A 20327-nucleotide genomic window follows, 5' to 3' on the forward strand; every position below is an offset into this window, starting at 1 on the left:
ATGAATTCAAAGAGACCCACACAAAAATACATTAAAATTAAAGTGTCAAAAGCTAAAGACAAGGAAAGAACCTTAAAAGTAGCAAGAGAAGAACAATTTGTTATGTATAAGGGAACCCCCAGAAGATGCTCAGCAGATTTTTCAGTAGAAACTTTGCAGTTTCGGCAGAAAAAAGTGTCACAATATACTCAAAATGTTGAAAGAAAAAACCTTTCAAGCAAGAATACTTTACCTGGCCAAGCTGTCCTTCAGAAGTGAAAGAGAGATAAAGAGTTTTCCAGACAAGCAAAAACAAAAGGGGTTCATCACCATTAGACTGGCCTTACAAGAAATATTAAAGAAACTTCTTTAAGCTGAAACAAAGGGTACTAACAAGAAAGCATATGACAATGAAGTTCACTGGTAAATCACAAAGCAGTTTAAAGGCTGAAAGACAAAAACAGTAAATAATTATAACTACAATAATTGTTTATGGACACAAGATAAAAAGACGTAAACTGTGACATCAAAAAACAAAATGGGGGGAGTAAAAATGTGGAGCTTTAAAATGCATTCAGACTTAATGTTATCAACTTACAATAGATATGATAAATATAAGCTGTTTATGTAAGTTTCATGGTAACCACACAGCAAAAACCTGTATCACATACGCAAAAGATAAAGAGAAAGGAAACTAAGCATACCATTACAGTAAATCATTAAATTACAATGGAAGAGAGCAAAAGGAGAAGAAAGGAACAGAGGAATTACAAAATAGCCAGAAGACAATTAACAAAATGCCAAAAAGTATATATCTATCAATAATCACTTTAAACGTAAATAGACTAAATTTTCCTATTAAAAGACAGAGTGGTTGAGTGGATTAAAAAAACAAAACTCTATGTTGCCTACAGGATATTCGCTTCAGATGCAAGGACATACCTATAAACTGAAAATGGAGGGATGGAAAAAGATATTTCATGCAAATGAAAACCAAAAGATTAGCCGGGGTAGCTATACTTGCATCAGACAAAATAGACTTGAAGAGAAAGACTGTAATAAAAGACAAAAAGGTCATTATATAATGATAAAGGGGTCAATCCAACAAGAGGATATAACATTTGTAAATATTTATGCAACCAACATAGAAGCACCTAATTATATAAAGCAAATAGTAACACATCTACAGGGAAAAGAGACAGCATACAAAATAGTATGGACTTTTAATATCCCACTTCTGTCAATGGATAGATCACCCAGACAGAAAATCAGTAAGGAAACACTGGCCTTAAATAACACATCACACCAGACTGACTTAACATTTATAACATATCATTCCATCCAAAAGCAAAAGAATATACATTTGTTTTAAGTGTACACGGCATATTCTCCAGGGCCACAAAACAAGTCTTGACAAATTTAAGACGACTGAAATTATTATCAAGCATCCTTTTCGAACCACAATGATATAATCAAACTAGATATCAATTACAAAAAGAAAACTAGAATTCAAATATATGTGAAGATTAAATGGCATGCTAACGAGCACCAAAGGGTCAAATAGGAAATCAAAAGAGAAACTGAAAATACCTTGAGAAAATTGAAAATGGAAATACCACACACCAAAACTTACGGGATGCAGCAAAAGCAGAGAGATAAACACCTATGCTAAAAAAACAGAATGATGTCAACTAAACACTTCAAGGAATTTAAAAAAAGGGAGAACAGGAGTTCCCATTGTGGCTCAGTGGTTAACGAATCCAACTATTGGAACCATGAGGTTGTGGGTTCGATCCCTGGCCTTGCTCAGTGGGTTAAGGATCCGGCGTTGCCCTGAGCTATGGTGTAGGTTGCAGACGCAGCTCGGATCCCTCATTGCTGTGGCTCTGACGTAGGCCGGCAGCTACAGCTTCAATTAGACCCCTAGCCTGGGAACCTCCATATGCCGAGGGAGTGGCCCTAGAAAAGGGAAAAAGACAAAAAAAAGAACAAATTAATACCAAATTTAGTAGAAAGAAGGAAAAAACAAAGATCACAACAGATATAAATGAAATAGAGACCAAAAGACAATAGAAAAGATCAATGAAACTAAGCTCTGTTTTTTGAAAAGATGAAGCTGACAAATCTTTAGCTCAATTCTAAGACTTGTCAAGGGAAAAAAAAGAAAAAAAGAGAAGACAAATGCAATCGGGAATAAGAAAGGTGTCACCACTGATATAAGTGAAATTCAAAAGATCTTAAGAGACTACTATGAACAATTATACACACATTGGACCACCTATAAGAAATGGATAAGCTAGAAACATACAATTTACCAAAACCTAATTATGGAGAAAGAAAATATGAACAAATGTCTAGGACCAGATGGCTTCACTGCTGAATTCTACTAACCATGTTTACATGGTTTAGAAGAATTAATACCAATCCTTCTTATACTTTTCCAAAACATCTAAGAAGAGGGAACACTTCCAAACTCATTTTATCAAGCCAGCACTATCCTGATACGAAACCCAAAGACATCACAAGGATATTAAAAAACAAGCAGGAGGCATAACTCTCTCAGACTTCAGACAATATTACAAAGCTACAGTCATCAAGACAGTGTGGTTCTGGTATAAAAACATACATACAGACCAATGGAACAGAATAGAGAACCCAGAAATGAAACCAGACACCTATGGTCAATTAATCTTCAACAAAGGAGGCAAAAATATGGAGTTCCCATCGTGGCGCAGTGGTTAATGAATTCGACTAGGAACCATGAGGTTACGGGTTCGGTCCCTGCCCTTGCTCAGTGGGTTAACGATCCAGCGTTGCTGTGAGCTGTGGTGTAGGTGGCAGACATGGCTCGGATCCCGTGTTGCTGTGGCTCTGGTGTAGGCTGGTGGCTACGGCTCCGATTAGACCCCTAGCCTGGGAATCTCCATATGCTGCCAGAGTGGCCCAAGAAATAGCAAAAAAAGACAAAAACAAAAACAAAACAAAACCAAAAAAAAAAAAAAAAAAAAAAAAACCAAAGGAGGCAAAAATATAAAATGGGAAAAACACAGTCTCTTCTGCAAGTGGTCCTGGGGAAATTGGACAGCTGCATGTAAATCAATGAAACTAGAACACACCCTCACACCACACACAAAATAAACTCAAAATGGCTTAAAGACTTAAGCATAAGACAAGATGCCATATTACTCTGAGAAGAGAATATAGGAATTTGATTTTGATATCCAATCAAAACATTCTCTGACATCAATCACACAAATGTTTTCTTAGGTCAGTCTCCCAAAGCAATAGAAAGAAAAACAAAAATAAACCAATGGTACTTAATCAAACTTACAAGCTTTTGCACAGGAAAGGAAACCATAAGAAAAAAAGGCAACCTACAGAATGGGAGAAAACAGTTTCAAACAATGCAACTAACAAGCTTAATCTCCAAAATATACAAACAACTCATACAATTCAACAGCAAAAAAACAAACAACCTATTTGAAAAATGGGCAGAAGACCTGAACAGACATTTCTCCAAAGAGGACATACAGATGGCCAACAGGCATGTGAAAAAAATGTTCAAATCACTAATTATTAGAGAAACGCAAATCAAAACTGCAATGAGGTACCACCTCACACCAGTCAGAATGGCCATCATTGGTAGGTCTACAAATAACAAATGTTAGAGAGGGTGTAGAGAGAAGGGAACTCTCCTGCACTGTTGGTGGGAATGTAAAATTGGTACAACCACTATGGAAAACAGTATGGAGCTACCTCAGAAAACTAAATATAGAGCTACTATATGATCCAGCAATCCCACTCCTGGGCATCTATCTGGACAAAACTTTCATTGAAAAAGATACATGCACCTCTATGTTCACTGTGGCACTATTCACAACAGCCAAGACATGGAAGCAAACTTCCAGGTCTATCAAGCTTCCATGACTACCACGGATTAAGAAGATGTGGCACTCGGAGTTCCCATCATGGCTCAGTGATTAACAAATACAACTGGGAACCATGAGGATGTGGGTTCAATCCCTGGCCTCACTCAGTGGGTTAAGGATCCGGTGTTGCTGTGAGCTGTGGTGTAGGTAGCAGAGGCGGCTCAGATCTGTGTTGCTGTGGTTCTGGTGTAGGCTGGTGGCTATGGCTCAGATTAGACCCCTAGCCTGGGAACCTCCATATGCCACAGGTGCAGCCCTAAAACGATAAAAAAAGGACAAAAAAAAAAAAAAAAAAGATGTGGCACATATACACAATGGAATACTACTCAGCCATAAAAAGAACAAAATAATGCCATGTGCAGCAACATGGATGGAACTAGAGACTCATACTAAATGAAGAAAGTCAGAAAGATCAAGGCAAATACCATATGATATCACTTATATCTGAAGTCTAATAGATGGCACAAATGAACGTATCTAAAGAGAAAAAAAAAAAACACATGAACATGGAGAAAAGACTTGTTGTTGCCAAGGGGGAGGGGGAGGGAGTGGGATGGATTGAGAGTTTGGGGTTAGTAGATGGCAAACTACAGCATTTGGAGTGGTTAAGCAATGAGATCCTGCTGTACAGCACAGGGAACTGTATCTAATCACTTGTGATGGAACATGATGGAGAATAATGTGAGAAAAAGAATGTATATACATGTATAACTGGGTCACTTTACAATACAGCAGAAATTTACAGAACACTGTAGATCAACTATAACAAAGAAAAAAGAAAATGACAATCTAGTATTACTGATGAACATAGATACAAAAATCCTCAACAAAATATGAGCAAACCAAATTCAACAATACATTAAAAGGATCAAACACCATGATCAAAGAGGAATTTATTCTAGAGATGTAAGGATGATTCAATATCCACAAATCAATCCATGTGCTACCTTACATATCAAAATGAAGGACAAAAGTTATATGGATCAATGGATGCAGCAAGACCATTTGACAAAATTCAACATTCATTTGTGCTAAAAATCTCAAAAGTGGGTAAAGAGTGAATAAACCTCAACATAATAAAGACCATATACGACAAGCCAATAGCTCACACCATACTCAATGGTAAAAAGCTGACACCTTTTTCTCCAGAATAAGGAACAAGGCAAGGATTCCCACTCCTCACCACTTTTATTCAAAATAATATTGACAGTCTTCGGCAGAGCAACAGGCACATGAAAAAGAAAAAAAAAAGGCATTCAGATAGGAAAGGAAGAAGTAAAACTATCACTATTTGCAGGTGACATGGTATTATATACAGAAAACTCTAAGGTCTCCACAACACCCCATCAAACACCCTGTTTGAACTAATAAACAAATGCAGTAAACTGGCAAGATATAAAAATCAGTGCCTCCAAATCTGTTGCATTTCTATATACTAAAAATGAACTAACAGAAAGATATATTAAGGAAATAATTTCATTTACAATTGTATCAAAAACATAGCCACAGAGTCCCCATCATGGTGCAGCAGAAATGAATACAACTAGGAACCAAGAGGTTGTAGGTTCGATACCAGACCTTTGCTCAGTGGGTTAAGGATCCTGCATTTCTGTGAACTGTGATGTAGGTCACAGATGTGGCTCGGATCACACGTTGCTGTGGCTCTGGTGTTCACCAGCAGCTGTAGCTCCGACTGGACTCCTAGTCTGGGAACCTCCATATGTTGCAGGTATGGCCCTAAAAAGCAAAGACCAAAAAAAAAAAAAACCCGGGGAGTTCCCGTCGTGGTGCAGTGGTTAACGAACCCGACTAGGAACCATGAGGTTGCGGGTTCGATCCCTGCCCTTGCTCAGTGGGTTAACGATCCGGCGTTGCCGTGAGCTGTGGTGTAGGTTGCAGATGCGGCTCGGATCCCACGTTGCTGTGGCTCTGGTGTAGGCTGGGTGGCTGCAGCTCTGATTCGACCCCTAGCCTGGGAACCTCCATATGGCGCAGGATCGGCCCAAGAAATAGCAAAAAGACAAAAAAAAAAAAAAAAAAAAAAAAGATCCCGCGTTTGGCTGTGGCTGTGATGTAGGCCAGCACCTGCAGCTCTGATTTGACCCCTAACCTGGGAACTTCCATATGCCACAGGTGCAGCCCTAAAAAAAAAAAAAAAAAAAAAAAAAAAACCCTAGGAATAAATTTAATCAAGGTGGTAAATGATCTGTACGTTGAAAACCATAAGACACTGATGAAAGAAACTTAAGAAGAGACTAATAAATGGAAAGATATTCTGCACTCATGGATCAGAAGAATTAATGTTAAAATGTCCCTACTGCACACAGTGATCTATATGTTCAATGCAATCTCTATCAGAATTTCAACGGCTTTTTTCACAGAAATAGAACAAAGAATTGAAAAATGTGTATGGAATCAGAAAAGACCCCAAACAGCCAAAGCAATCCTGAGAAAAAAAGAACAAAGTTGAAGGCATCATGCTTCCTGATTCCAAACTATATTACAAAGCTACAGTAACCAAAATGGCATGGTATTGATATTTAAAAAACCAGACACACAGATCAATGTGACAGAATTAGAGAGCCCAGAAATATACCCACGCACATGTGGCCAATTAATTCACGACAAAGAATTCAAGAATATATAAGGGAAAAAACACAGTATCTTTAACAAATGGTGTTGGGAAAACTAGATAGTCACATACAAAGGAATGAAACTGGACCACTATCTTATATCATACACAAAAATAACTCAAAACAAACGAAAGACCTGAACATAAGACCTGAAACATTAAAACTCCTAGAAGAAAACACACGAAGTAAGGTCCTTGACATTTGTCTTGGTGATGATTTTTTTGGATTTGACAACAAAGAAAAGCAAAAAAGGAAAAAACCTAAGTCAGACTACATTAAACTAAATCATGCAAAAAATAAAAAGTTAAACTTAAATGGGAGAAAATATTTGCAAATCATATATCTGCTAATGGTTTAATATTCAAAATATAAAGAACTTAAACACAACTCAACAGCAAAAAACAAACAAAACTGCAACAACAAAACACTAAGAAATAGACAGAGGATCCAGATAGACATTTTTCTAAAAGAGACATACAGATATAGATGGCCAACAAGTACATGAAAATGTGCTCAACATCAATAGTCATCAGGGAAATCAGGAGTTCCTGTCATGGCTCGGTGGAAACGAACCCAGCTAGTATCCATGAGGATGCGGGTTCAATCCCTGTCCCTGCTCAATAGGTTAAGAATCCAGCATTGCTGTGAGCTGTTGTGTATGTCACAGATGCAGCTTGGATCCTGCATTGCTGTGGTTGTGGTATAGGCCGGTAGTCATAGCTCTGATTCCACCCCTTGCCTGGGAACTTCCAAATGCCACAGGTGTGGCCCTAAAAAGACAAAAAAAAAAAAAAAAAAGTCATCGGGGAAATCAAAGCAAAGCCACAATGAGGTATCAACTTCCACCTGTTAGAATGGCTTTTCTCAAAAAGATAAGAAATAACAAGACTTGACAAGATTGTGGAGAAAAGGGAATTCTTCTACCCTTTGGGTAGGAATCTAAATTATCCCAGCTGCAATGAAAAACAGTACAGAGTGTCCTCAAAAAAATTAAAAATACAACTATCATACGTCATATGATCTAGCAATCCCATTTCTGTCTATTTAACTAAAGGAAAAGAAAATCTGACTTGGAGAGACATGTGCACCTCCAAGTTCTCTGAGGTATTATTTACAACAACGAAGACATGGAAGCAACCTAAATGTCCATCAATGGTTGAATGGATTTTTAAAAGTTGGTAAATTGGAATATTATTCAGTCATCAAAAAGAAGGAAATCCTGGCATTTGTGACAGCATGGACGGACTTTGAGGGAATTACGCTAAGTGAAATAAACCAGACAAAGAAAGCCAAATACTGTATGATCTCACTTGTGGAACCTAAACAAACAAGCACACTGATGCATACAGAGAACAGACTCGTGATTGACAGAGGCAGGGGATGGGGGGTGGTTTGAAGTGGGTGAAAGGGAATAAAAGACCCAAACTTCCAATTATAAAATAAGTAAGTCCTGGGGCTGTAATATACAGCATGGTGACTAGCCAGACATTGTGGTGATCATTTCATAATATATATAAACAGGGAAACATTATGTGTGTGCCTGAAACTAACACAGTGTGGCATGTCAATTATATCTCAACAAAACAGACCGGAGCAAGGGCTGCTACTTTTTAAGAGGCTAGAGAATCTGGAAAAAACGTCAACTAAATTGTGATGTCCTAAGAATCAGAGGGAACGGGATAAACTCCAGACTCAAGATGTAGAATAAGAAACGTGCTGGTGAGAAGCCTTCTATACACTGAACAAGAAACATGAAACAAAGGAGGCCGAAAAAATTCACCAATAGGGACTGTGACGTTCTTCTGGCAAGACAGACAAATTTAACCAAACATTTTGGGTATCATTATTACATTACCAATTTTATGAAAGAGCAACTTAATGGTTTAAAACAACATAGACTGATTACCTTTAGTTTCCATGGGTCAGGCATCTGCAAGATCCTAGCCCTTTTGCCATCTTCTCTGGCTGCAGTTATCTTCAGGCTCACCTCTGTGAGGATCTGCTTCCATATTCGTGCATGGAGTTATGAGCAGAATTCAGTTGCTCAGTTAGGCTGAGGGACTTGGTTCCTTGCTGGCTGTTAGCTACACACCTTCCTCTGTCCCCCTCTATGTGGGTCACTCCATAGGGAATCACAGAATGGCAGCTGGCTTCCCTCAGAGCAACCAAGCAAGAGAGGACAAACAAGCCAGGAGCCAGACTCTTTTCTGACATCCCATCCCTTTGCCATCTCCTCTTTGTTAGAAGGAAGGCCCCAGGTCCAGCCCACACTCAAGGGGAGGCAGCTATACCAGGAGGCAGGATCACTGGAGCCATCTTAGCAGCTGCCAACCACATGGGGCCTAACCTGGGACTGACATAGTCTAAAGCAGAAATGTTTGACAGATACATGTTATCCAATATGAAGGAGTTTCTCACCTTACTTGCTCATGTTGAGTGTTATGCTCAGAAAAACAGGAAAGGTCTCTAGAAATTGAAAAGGTGATCTATGAAAAGGATGGGGTAAAGGAGGTATAAAAACCAAGGACCAAGAGAAAACTGAAAAAAAAAAAAAATTGTATGAGGAAGCTGCGGGCCCATAAGCTACATTTTCTACACAAGCATTAAAATATTCTCAAACGACCCAGGAAATAGGGCCAGACAAATGGGAGAATCGCTATGATAAACGGTCACTCAAAGATAACAAAGAATCTTAAGACAAAATTTGACTGACCCCACCCACTAAAAAAATACCTGCAAAGGGGCCAAAGTAACACCTTACCTCCATAGCTGGATGTGCCCTTGTAAGAAACTTCTAGAGACAACTGGCAATGCCTTCCTTACATTTAAAGTGAACAAATTATACATGTAAACACTCTGTTTCCTTCAAAGGAGGAGTCTGAAAGGAGGGAGAAAAATCACAATTTGTTGGGGGGGGTGGGTGGTATTTTAGACGCGGCTCTTTGCTAATCTCGGCCTGGTGGTCTGGCCCCTGCCTGTGTCTCGGGCCCCCTCTCCCCTCATTTACTGGCAGCAGCTCAGGCAACAGCCACAACACCAACAAAAACCCAGCTCCTATCCACACCTCCTTTCGCTCAGGTCTGCTCGCAGATGTCACCTTCCCGACTGTTACTAAAATAGCATCCATCTGCCCCATCCTTTTACCTTGCTTTTATTTTTCTTTACAGCATTACCACTTTCTTACATTCTATCACTCATTCCTTTACCTGTTTACTGTCTGACTCCTCCCTTGAGGTAAAAGCTCTATGACCTGGAAAAGAAAGCTTTACTCTTTCCAATAATGTCTCTTCAGTAAATAAAAGGAAAAAAAATAAAATAAGGAGACCCCATTAAAACGAAACAAAACAAAAAAACACCTCAGGAGAAGAGCACAACAGAAAGCGGGAGAAAAATAGGAAGCACCAGCAATTACGATTTGCCAGAACTGTGCCAATACAAATTCATGCACAACAGAGAATATTTAATTTGTGTATAATGTAACTTATTTTTCAGAAATCCTGAAAGACTCCAATGGGCTAATCTATTTGAAAATACTTAAGACAGTACGTAACACAGCCCTGAAACCAGCTCTGGCCTCCTCCAGACGCGCGCGCTGATTTCTGTGGATTCTTAAAGAGGCTTCAGAGTGCACCCTCCCTAGTATAAAATGTATTCTTGTCGCTATTTGATTGGCTGGCCCTCCCAGGCGCCCTTTCCTCATTGGTTGCGCCCCCAGTCCATCACTTTAGGTTTCCAGCACTCCATTTGTCTGCTGCCGCAGATTGCGGCTGTCGGCCACGCTAAGACAGGAGTAGTTCCCCGGTGACGTCAAGGCTCTCCCCTCCCACATTCCACAGCCTAGGCGGAGACTTCCCACTGCCCCCGCCTTTGGGCGGAGAGCGAGACTTCTGATTGGGTAGGATGGGTGAGATGAGTATTCGATTGGTCCACGCTCTGGAGGGAGGTGGAGTCGTAGCTGCGTCCGGGAGCAGAGCTGAGGAGCCCTGGGGAGTCTCAAAGTTTGTGTCTGGAGCCCTAGCGGAGAGTGGGCTTGTTGAGAAAGGCTTTCTGGGAATGAGAGCTGATTTCCTGTCTTTCTTTTGGATGCACACCCTGCTTTCACCTCCTCAGCCTTCGGTCTGACCTCAGGACCGTCACTCTCCTCCGGGGAATCTCCGGACCGGAGCCCTTGGCAGTTCTTTCTGAGGCAGAGAAGCGAACGTTTTCCTTCCTAAGTGCATAAGCTACACGCACACGCACGCGCGCACACACACACACACACACACACACACACACACATACACTCGTGTGGAGGCGAATCTCGCTCTCCGAGACCCTGCCGGCTCCCCTCCTGCCCTCAGCATCCTCGGCCCAGCGCGCCTCGGACCACCATGGAGGTGCTGGAGAGCGGGGAGCAGAGCGTCCTGCAGTGGGACCGCAAGCTGAGCGAGCTGTCAGAGCCCGGGGAAACAGAGGCTCTCATGTACCATACGGTGAGGACTCGGCGGGGCGGGGAAGGGGCGGCTTGAGAGGGGGAAGTGTCACCAAAGGAACAGTTCGGGGCAGGGAACTGGGAAGGAAGTATTTGGGAAGAGCATGGCCCAGAAAGAAAAAAATCTGGGAAGAGGTGTGGTTTTTCTAACTGAACAGTGAAGGTGGGCAGCTAGCCCTTTAAAACTTTTGGTAATAGTAACAACGCTTTGTATTTTTTTAAGCAACTTACACTGGGTTCCCTATGGGTTTTTCACATCTGCAGTCTCATTTTCTATGCTTTCTGCACTGTAAAGCGAGAGAAGGGGTAGATGTTTTGATAATCCCCTTCTAGTGTGCTGCTCATTTTTGTGGGAAGGTTTTTAAAAAACTGGACAAAATAAAGTAGCATTTTCTTTCCTTTGTTGTCATATTCTATCTCCCTGTCTCTCTCGCTTTACTTTCTTATTTGTATTTTAAGAAGTATACCTGTGTGTGTGTGTGTGTGTGTGTGTGTGTGTTTTGAAAAGACTCCTTCCTATTAGGAGGGAGACTGCTTTATTTGGCTTCTTTAACTGTGCAGCCAAGAAATCGGCTTCCTCCTTCAGAGAAAAGATCAGCAAAGGGGTATGGAAAATCTGAGGCACTGCATATTTCAGAAAGGCTTTGGAGTAGGTGGGACAGCTCACCAGTTCAGTTCTTATGCCACAGAGACCCCACTGGTCACAGAGCATAAGTTTCTTTTGAAGTTTTCAATTCCGAGTTTTTGATATTACATTTGCAAAATGAAATTTTGTTTCCAACAGCCAGCACTGATAATACACTTTCTGTGAGACCTCTTTGTTTCTTTATTACAAATACAGAGTTTGTATTGAGAGGGAGAGAGAGAGACACTAATGAGAAAACGAGAGGCTTGGCTGTTTCCCCTTCATGATTCTTTTAATGGGGTCAGGGCCAGGATATTTGAAACTTTTGCAAAATGGCCTGCAGGCTCCACCTCTTTGGCCTTTGCCTCTGGCTGGCGTTATTTTGGGAAAAGGGATGAGGGCCTCTCTGTGATTCCCACCAAGGCATTTGCGGTGGTTGGGAATGGCTTGTTGAAAACATGCAGAGTGCAGGGCTGAGAGGGAGGGAGTGGTAGTTCATGCTGGGTCAAAAGCCAGATGTGTGGTGTGATCTTCTGGGCTTTGCTCACTGAGCCTGTCCCGAGGAGACCACGTGGGTTGCCTTTGGATGTGGGGGGGAGGAGGGAGAAGATGTGCTTCCTGTTGCCAGTACTGAACTTAGAGCACGTTGGTCCTGAAATATCTTATGATGATTGGGTGCTCCAGATGTTTCTACTGACACGGGCCATATTATAGCCATTTGCAAGGGGCACCTCTTCTTTTTTGTTCTCACACATCTGTGAAAATGTCCCATTCAGCAGCCAGAATGCTTTGGGGTTGTCTTGCAGCTGTGGGATGAATTATGCACAGCATCCACATGCCCTTTCTTGGACCTCATAACTTGTCTTTGTAAGATCTCAGGCCAGGGTTTGAGATGCTACCTGGGATGGTGACATTTAACTCCAGGCAGAACAGCTTGGACTGCCTCTGACATCTTTATGCACAGTTTCGAGGGTGGAGGCCTTATCTTTCTTTTGGTATTAAGGACTCAAGTTTTTCTATATCATTGTGATGAAGCAGTGATGGGTGATTATTTTTCTTCTAATTTGATTTTTTTTTTTTTAAAACAACTTTCGCATCTGCTGCTTAGGGCTGTGCCCCTCTTCTGGGCAGCTCCCTCGCATAAAATGCCACTTGTCGTTGCTGCAAGTCATGGCCCACAAATGCATAGATGAATTAGTGTTGAAAGACGACGTATTGGATTTAATAGCATGGACGACTGGATTATATTCCTTCTAAACTAAGGGGAGTTTGGCAGAGATTTGAAAATAGATAACTTTCCCATCTGTTTCTTGAACTCTGTTGGATATCCAGTTGCAGAGCTGGTTGTTATTGCCATTTGTCCATAAAGCGAAATGGCCTGACCTCCAAGTGCAAAAAGGTTGGCCTGATTATGCATTCAGTCAAAGATTTATTTGTTCTTTCAGTGAGTGGTTGTCGAGTAACTTCTATGTGCTGAACACTGTTCTAAAGAGTTGGGATACAGTAATGAACAACACCAACAACAACCAATCCCAAATTCCTGACCTTGACAAGCCTACACTCTGGTGTGTATGTGTGTGTGTGTGTGTGTGTGTGTGTGGTGTGTGCGCGCAGGGAAAGCGAACAGTGAACATAATAAAGAAGTAAATGATAGAATATGCTGGACAATGTAAGTACTATGGAAAAAGTAAAAGTAAAATTAGAGCAAGGTAAGGGGGTGGGAGGAGAGAGGATGGAGGAAGGGCAAGATGTAATAGTGAATGGGGGATCACAATAAGCTTCCCACAGGAATTCCCATTGTGGTCAGTATCAAATCTAGTATCCATGAGGACTCGGGTTTGATCCCTGGCCTCACTTGGTGGGTTATGGATCCCACATTTCTATGAGCTGTGGTGTAGATTGCAGACATGGCTCGGATCCTGTGTTGCTGTGGCTGTGGTGTAGGCCAGCAGCTGTAGCTTCCAATTCCATATGCTGCACGTGTGGCCCTAACAAGACACAACAAACAAAACACTTCCCTCAGAAAGTGGATCTGAACAGAGGCTTGAAGGAGCAGGGAGGGGAGCAGGTTATCTCAGCAGAGTGAAAAGCCGGAGCGAAGCCCTAAGGGGGCGAGTGCATCTGGCAGGACCTGATGGAACATCCCCTTCTGTTTTCCATCCCGCCCATTCAGGTCAGTTTTTTTCCTTGTAAATGCAGGTTACTTCCTGAGGCACAGTGCCTGTTTTGGGAATGGCTGCAGGGAAACTTTCCAGTTGAGTGGGTTAGACGTCATAGAAGGAGTGGAGAGCAGATGTACGTTAGGAAAGTAGTAAGATAGTATAGCTCCCATCTTTTGGATATTTATTATCTGAAAGGAGGACTGGCTTCATGAGCCTGCCACCTGTGCAGTCACCCAGGGCCCCACACTTGGTTTGATGCTCTGCTGTCACCATCTTCAATCCTTAATTTTTGCCCCACATTGACGTTTTGTATCAGGTGCCATAGATTATGCGACTGATCCTGATGAAAGGCACTGTACTTAGTGGCATATAAAAATGATCTCTCTCTCTCTCTCTCTTTTTTTGTCTTTTTAGAGCCGCACCAGCAGCATATGGAGGTTCCCAGTCCAGGGGTCGAATCGAAGCTGGAGCTGCTGACCTAAGCCACAGCCACAGCAACGCGGGATCCGAGCCGTGTCTGTGACCTACACCACAGTTCACGGCAACGCTGGATCCTTAACCCACAGAGCAAGGCCAGGGATCACACCTGCATCTTGATGGACGCTAGTCAGATTAGTTTCCGCTGAGCCACAGTGGGAACTCCTAAAAAGGATATCTTAGTAATCCAGTGAAGAAGTCATTTTTATTATTTTCACTTTACAGATAAGAAAATCAAGCCTTAATGAATTTAAGCAACTTGGTGAAAGGTCCTACAGCTAATGAAAGACAGAACCAGAATTTAAACTCTTGTCTGGCTGCCTCCAAAGCCCATTTCTTGCCCACTATGTTGTACGATCGAAGGATCCAGACTTAAAGAGAAGGAACTGAGTCAGAGGATGGGAGAGGATGACTAGGGAGTCAGAAATTGCTGAATCTGATGGCGGCTAATATTTAACTGGGGTGGCAGTGCCAGCCACCAACCCTTCCTAGCGTGATCACTCTATTTGCTCTAAATAGGGATTTAGCTGCCGTGTACATGATTGCTAATGCCCTGTTTTGGGAGAACTGTTACCTACCTGCTCTTAAAAATAGAAGTTGCCCGAGGCTGGGATTTCCATGTCTCCGAGGTGCCTTCTGTGAGCCATCAGGAGCAATGTTTTTCTCGTTTGATTAGTTATGACGACTTCTTGGTCCAGAAGGACAAAGACTTAGAGACATGTTCAGAGTCTACAAAATAATGAAGCACCTAGGTAGAGCGAATGGATTTACTCGTTAGATCCTGAATTATTAGAGCTTTGGGCTTCCTCTTAAAGCTGAAAAAAATAGTTCCCATACAGACGATGAGATATCATTTTAAACCAGTAAGTAGTGCTTTTAGGAGAGCTATTGTTTCTAGAGTGGATTCAGGCTAAAAGTGGTTTCAGAAAATATGGCTGGTATAAAAATGAGGAGTGCGTGTTTTCAAGTCATTGTGCGAACCCTTGTCCCTTCCCTTAAACCTAGCTGGGTGTTGGACATTTCTAACATTCATGTATTTCCTGTCCGCTTCTGCGCAAATTACATTGCTGGGAATTTACTGTGGGGTTTTGCAATTTAAGGAGCAAAACAGTCCATACTTTTTATCTTAGGTATCCTATTATATGCATTGACTCTATCTGGAAGGGTGCTCAAGAAACAGGTAATTGATATTTTTCTGGTAAGAAGTCTTGAGGGATTAGAGGTCAAGAGGGGGAGGGAAAAGGAGTTATTTACACAGTATACCTTTTGTACTGTTCAACCTCTTTACCTCTTGAACGTATTTAGGAAATGAGAAATGACAGCTTAAAGGCACCATGTAAAACTGAATAAGAGGTAATTTTAGCCTGTGTTTCCTTGCGGGGGTGACTCGGATCTGGTGCTCGCTCAGCACCACAGGAGTGGGTGGAGGCCAGGGGTGAAAGAATAGAGGAGGCAGGACTGCTTGGTGGAGAAGGGCTCTGAGGGTGGAGGATTAACAGCGGGTTTGTGTATATAAACTGTGCTTTTAGTCACTTTCTAATAACTCAGTTTAGCAGTCTGGAAAATAGGGATTTTATCCCATTTTTGCAATGATTTTTTTTTTAAGGTATACAATAGGAACTTTTGCAAAGATGATACAGTCTTTTCAAAGATGATGACAGGTTACTGCTTGTTTTAAATTCTCGATTCATGGGGTGTTTCTGCTGTGGCGCAGTGGAAACAAATCTGAATAGGAACCATGAGGTCGTGGGTTCTATCCCTGACCTTGCTCAGTGGCTTAAGGATCCATCATTGCTGTGAGCTGTGGTGTAGGTGGCAGACGCGGCTCGGATCCTGAGTTGCTGTGGCTGTGGTGTAGGCTGGTGGCTACAGCTCCGATTAGACTCCTGGCCTGGGAACCTCCATATGCCATGGGTGCGGCCCTGAAAAAACAAAAAGACTAAATAAATAAATAAATAAATAAAAATTCTCAATTCATATAAATCTAGTTCTTTGTAGACTCATTCAGTGGTTGTGCTGCTTAAATTTTACACCCAGCTGGTTCTTAAAGTGACATGACTGAGCCCAGACAGTGGTATTTGGGGAATGCAGGGTAGGTTCCACCTGCCAGGTGTCCAGATGTGAAGGCCCTCTGATTTCCTCATCCATCCCTGACTGCTGGAAGGAAGTTGGCTGATCTCAAAGGCTGGTGGTTTCCCTTCCCCTCGGCGGCCCAGAGACGTGATAGGGCTCCAGTGGGATGTGGGAGCTTTGGGTTTGATGTTTGCCTCCTATTGTTGGCCTGTGGCCTGATTCCGAGGGGGATCCTGAGTCCTTATGGCTTGAGAAGTCATTACGTCTGGTCACCTGACCTCTGCCCAATGAATATAGGTAACGTCTTCAGGTAGGAGACAGAATTGTGAAGCCAGTGCGATGTGTCTTTACGGCCCTAGTTCACCTTTCTTCACTTTCACTCCTTTTGTGTTTCTCTCTCTTCTTGGACCCAAAGTGCTCGCTGTAATGATGTTCTCTTGCCAACTCTCCCTCCTTATTTATTTATTTTTAGCGCTGCACCCGAGTCATATGGAGGGTCCCAGGCTAGGGGTCAAATTGGAGCTGTAGCCACAGCATGCCAGATCCAAGCCACATCTGTGACCTACACTGCAGCTCAGGGCAACACCAGATCCTTAACCCACTGAGCGAGGCCAGGGATCGAACCTGTGTCCTCATGATACCAGTCAGATTCATTTCTACGGAGCCACCACGGGAACTCCCTCTCCTCTTTAATTTTGCTCTCAGGAAAGATTTGATAAGCTTGCACTAAAAATTAAAATTTATGTGGAGCTTAACATATGACTCCTAACTGGGCATTTATATTTAACAATAGTTATTTCAGGTTAAAATGGTGACTCTCTAAATGGAGAACTTAAGGCAATAGCAGGGTAGTAGGGGAGGCATGTTTGGGGAATGGGGGGGGTGGCAGGAAGCCCTCACTACCCCTTTGCATGGGACCACCTTGCATGTATGTTACTGATTTTTCTATGATCTAAAGAATTTTCACTGGCTTGATGAAAAAATCTTTGACCCAATTGTGTTATGTCTCTGAACTTGTTCTCGTGGTGTTAACAAGGGTTGGGGGAAGATGGACTCAGACCCAGTTCTGAAAGATGAGAGGGTAGCACTGAGTTTTGTATTTGCTCTCTTTCTTGGGACATCCCTGATGGATAATATTCTGTTGAGCTCTGATATGATATTGCTCTTGCAGGAGAAATGAGGCATTGCATCTAGATTAATAATTGAATCAAACTACAATGCTTGCAGCTGTGCGTGACTGAAAACTGATTCAGATTGTTTACAGGATAAGTGAATTTAAAAATTTTTTTTGTTTTTTGGCTATGCCCGGGGCATGTGGAAGTTCCCGGGCCAGGGATGGAACCCACGCCATGGTGGTGACTCAAGCCGCTGCAGTAACAACAATGGATCTTTAACCCGCTGCACCACAAGAGAACTCTAAGAAGTGAATTATATCATGTTGCAAGAGGCCTGAAATACAGCTATGTGTTTGGCTGAGTCAGCAGTTCCTCAGTGTCATCATGGACCTAGATTCTATCCATCCATATGCAGATTTCATCTTCAGCCTGAAGGCAACCAGAAGGCAACTCATACCCATATGCGTTTCAGGTGTTCAGTTCAAAATGATGATGTCCAGAGGAAGAAGAGAGGTTATATCTTCCCTGTGTCCCTTTTTAGGATGGACGAAACTTTTTTCAGAAGCCCACCAGCTGATTTCTCTTTGAGCTTTATTGTCAAAGACTGGATCACATCATCCTTTCTGAACCAATGACTGGAAAGGGATTTACGTAATTGGCTAAGATTAGCCATGTGGGGATGGAGGAGATTCTGAAGCCTCAGCCAGTATGACCGTGTGTAATGATCATTAGTAAAATAGTCTAATGATAGACCTTCCCTTCACTAAACGGTGCATTCATTTAGCCAGTGGCTGGTTTTCTCACACAGATGGGCTAGCAAGCAGAAAATGTTTTCAAGTCCACAATAATTAACCGTGGGAGCTAGCGATCCAACCAAGTACCATGCCACTTGCAGAACTCCAAGAACTTTGCTTAGCTGCGCTAAAAGTGCCCAGTGAAGGATGAGTAGAGAGCCTGGAATCTCTCTGTGACTTGTGCACAGGCCATCACGGAGGGAGTATTGTTGTGACCCAGCACCCGACTTAGGAAATGCAGAGTTAACTATGTTATCTGTCATGTCAGTGTCAGTGTCAGTGAGGGCTGGAGGTAACCAGCTGAGCCTGTCATCACGATCACCATCCAGGACGAGAGTCCCTGTTCCGTTCGAGGTCCACACAGCCTCATCTCCACAGGCAGAGAGCTGAATCCTGCTTTTCAAACAAGCCATTTTTCCAGTTGCATATGGCTATTCAAACACTGATAAGGCCACTTCTCAGTGCCTGTTTGCAGCTTGAACTGCCTGCCTCAGCCCGACGTGGCACTGACCTGTCTGCGGACTATCTTGGGACAAATGGCCTTAGCTGGGCATTTGGTGGGATTGAGGGCCTGTGGCCACAGGATGTCTGAATTGCACACGTGAGGGATTTTATGAAGGAGGGAGTAGGGGTTATGTTTAGTAGGGTCAAGACTGAAAGAAAAGGGTGAGTGCCAACATCCTTGTGTCAACCATGTGGCTTCTCTTCCTTCTCCTGGCTCACCACATGCTCATGGGCTCTTCCAAATGAAGTTCCAAGTGGCCTCAATTTTCCACTGAGTGGAATTGTCTAGATTACCCACGAGGGGCACAGGAGGTGGTGGTGGGTTTTATCAATGGAGAATCTGAGGCCTGGAGCAAAAATAAATTTGCTCAGCTGGAACACAAATCCCTGAAGGCAGGAGTCACCACTGTCTTTTCTTTACTCCCAAGGTGCTCAGTCAAGCACATGCTGCTCAGAGGTCCATAATATTTGCTAGATGCGCCATTACGTAGAGTGAGGTAGCCTTGGAGGATGGATGAGCTCGGTGGCCTTGGTCTCATTTGTTAGTGAATTTTTTAAACTCTGGATGCTTGTAAATGCCTCTGCAAATCTGAAAATTTAGTCTGAAAGTGACTTGTTTAGAGAACAGAATGGAAGGGAGGGCAGTTGTGTAATAGTCCCAATTTCCTCTGTAGGAGGGTTGGCGGCAGCATTGTGGAAAGGGTGAGCTTTTTTTTTCTTCCTTAGGGCTGCTCCTGTGGCGTATGGAAGTTCCCAGGCCAGGGTTCAAACCGGAGCTGCAGCTGCGGCCTACGCCACAGCCGCAGCAACATTAGATCCAAGCTTCATCTGCGACATACACTGCAGCTTGCGGCAGCACCAGATCCTTAACCTACTGAGTGAGGCCAGGGCTCGAACCTGAGTCCTCATGGATACTAGCCGGATTTTTAACCCTCTGAGCCACAATGAGAACTCCAGGGTGGGCTTTTCATCCAGGCAGATGAAAAGGGGCACTGGTTTTCTGGTGACCACGGGCAAGTGACCTCACCAACTTGGGTCTCTGTTTCTTCCCGTGTCACTGCTGGCCCATAGTATACACACTTTTCCACTCTCTCCCCTCAGTCAGATGTCTTCTTTCTGGGGAAGACTGCTCCCCCCTCAGGAGACTGACATCATTCAGGACGCATAAGAGACCTATAATTACTCTCACATGCATCTTCATTTCCTCTCCTCCCCAGCTTCTCTTTTCTGCCATAAACACAGGTCTCTGCCTTGAACACATGTTCGCCAGATGCTGTCGCCCCTCCTTGGTTTGCTCGTTGTTCCCTCTTGTTTACGGCCAGGTTTTCTCAGCCAAGTGGTCAACAACTACAGCCTCCATTTCCTCACTTCTTACTCCTGCCTCCTGTATGTTTTGGTTCCCACTGCTGCCTAAAGGTCCCCCAGCTTCCCTCTGACCTCAAGATCCACTCGTCTGTCTCTCCATCCTTAAGTGCAAGGCCTCATGGGAATATCTGCAGTATTGACCGACCACGTGATCATCTCATAACCCGAGCTTGCTTTGGTTTCCATGACGCCCTGGGAGG

The 20327-nt window shown here is 42.9% G+C and overlaps 2 protein-coding genes across 3 annotated transcripts in view; one reads left to right on the forward strand and one right to left on the reverse strand.

The window, feature by feature from the left end:
• The window catches only part of AKR1D1 (aldo-keto reductase family 1 member D1), a 116782-nt gene extending 106635 nt beyond the window's left edge, over nt 1–10147 (reverse strand). Inside the window, exon 1 of one of the 2 annotated variants that reach the window (XM_021078691.1) lies at nt 8448–10147. In XM_021078691.1, the coding sequence (XP_020934350.1) occupies nt 8448–8471 (24 nt within the window). In that variant the 5' untranslated portion in view covers nt 8472–10147. The remainder of the gene's footprint in view (nt 1–8447) is intronic. The other variant, XM_021078690.1, reaches the window with a different exon arrangement.
• The window catches only part of CREB3L2 (cAMP responsive element binding protein 3 like 2), a 132949-nt gene continuing 123106 nt past the window's right edge, over nt 10485–20327 (forward strand). The window contains exon 1 of the mRNA XM_003134635.4: nt 10485–11013. Within this exon, the coding sequence (XP_003134683.1) occupies nt 10912–11013 (102 nt within the window). The 5' untranslated portion in view covers nt 10485–10911. The remainder of the gene's footprint in view (nt 11014–20327) is intronic.

The sequence above is a fragment of the Sus scrofa genome, chromosome 18 (genome assembly GCF_000003025.6).
Source record: "Sus scrofa isolate TJ Tabasco breed Duroc chromosome 18, Sscrofa11.1, whole genome shotgun sequence".
Lineage (NCBI taxonomy): Eukaryota > Metazoa > Chordata > Mammalia > Artiodactyla > Suidae > Sus > Sus scrofa.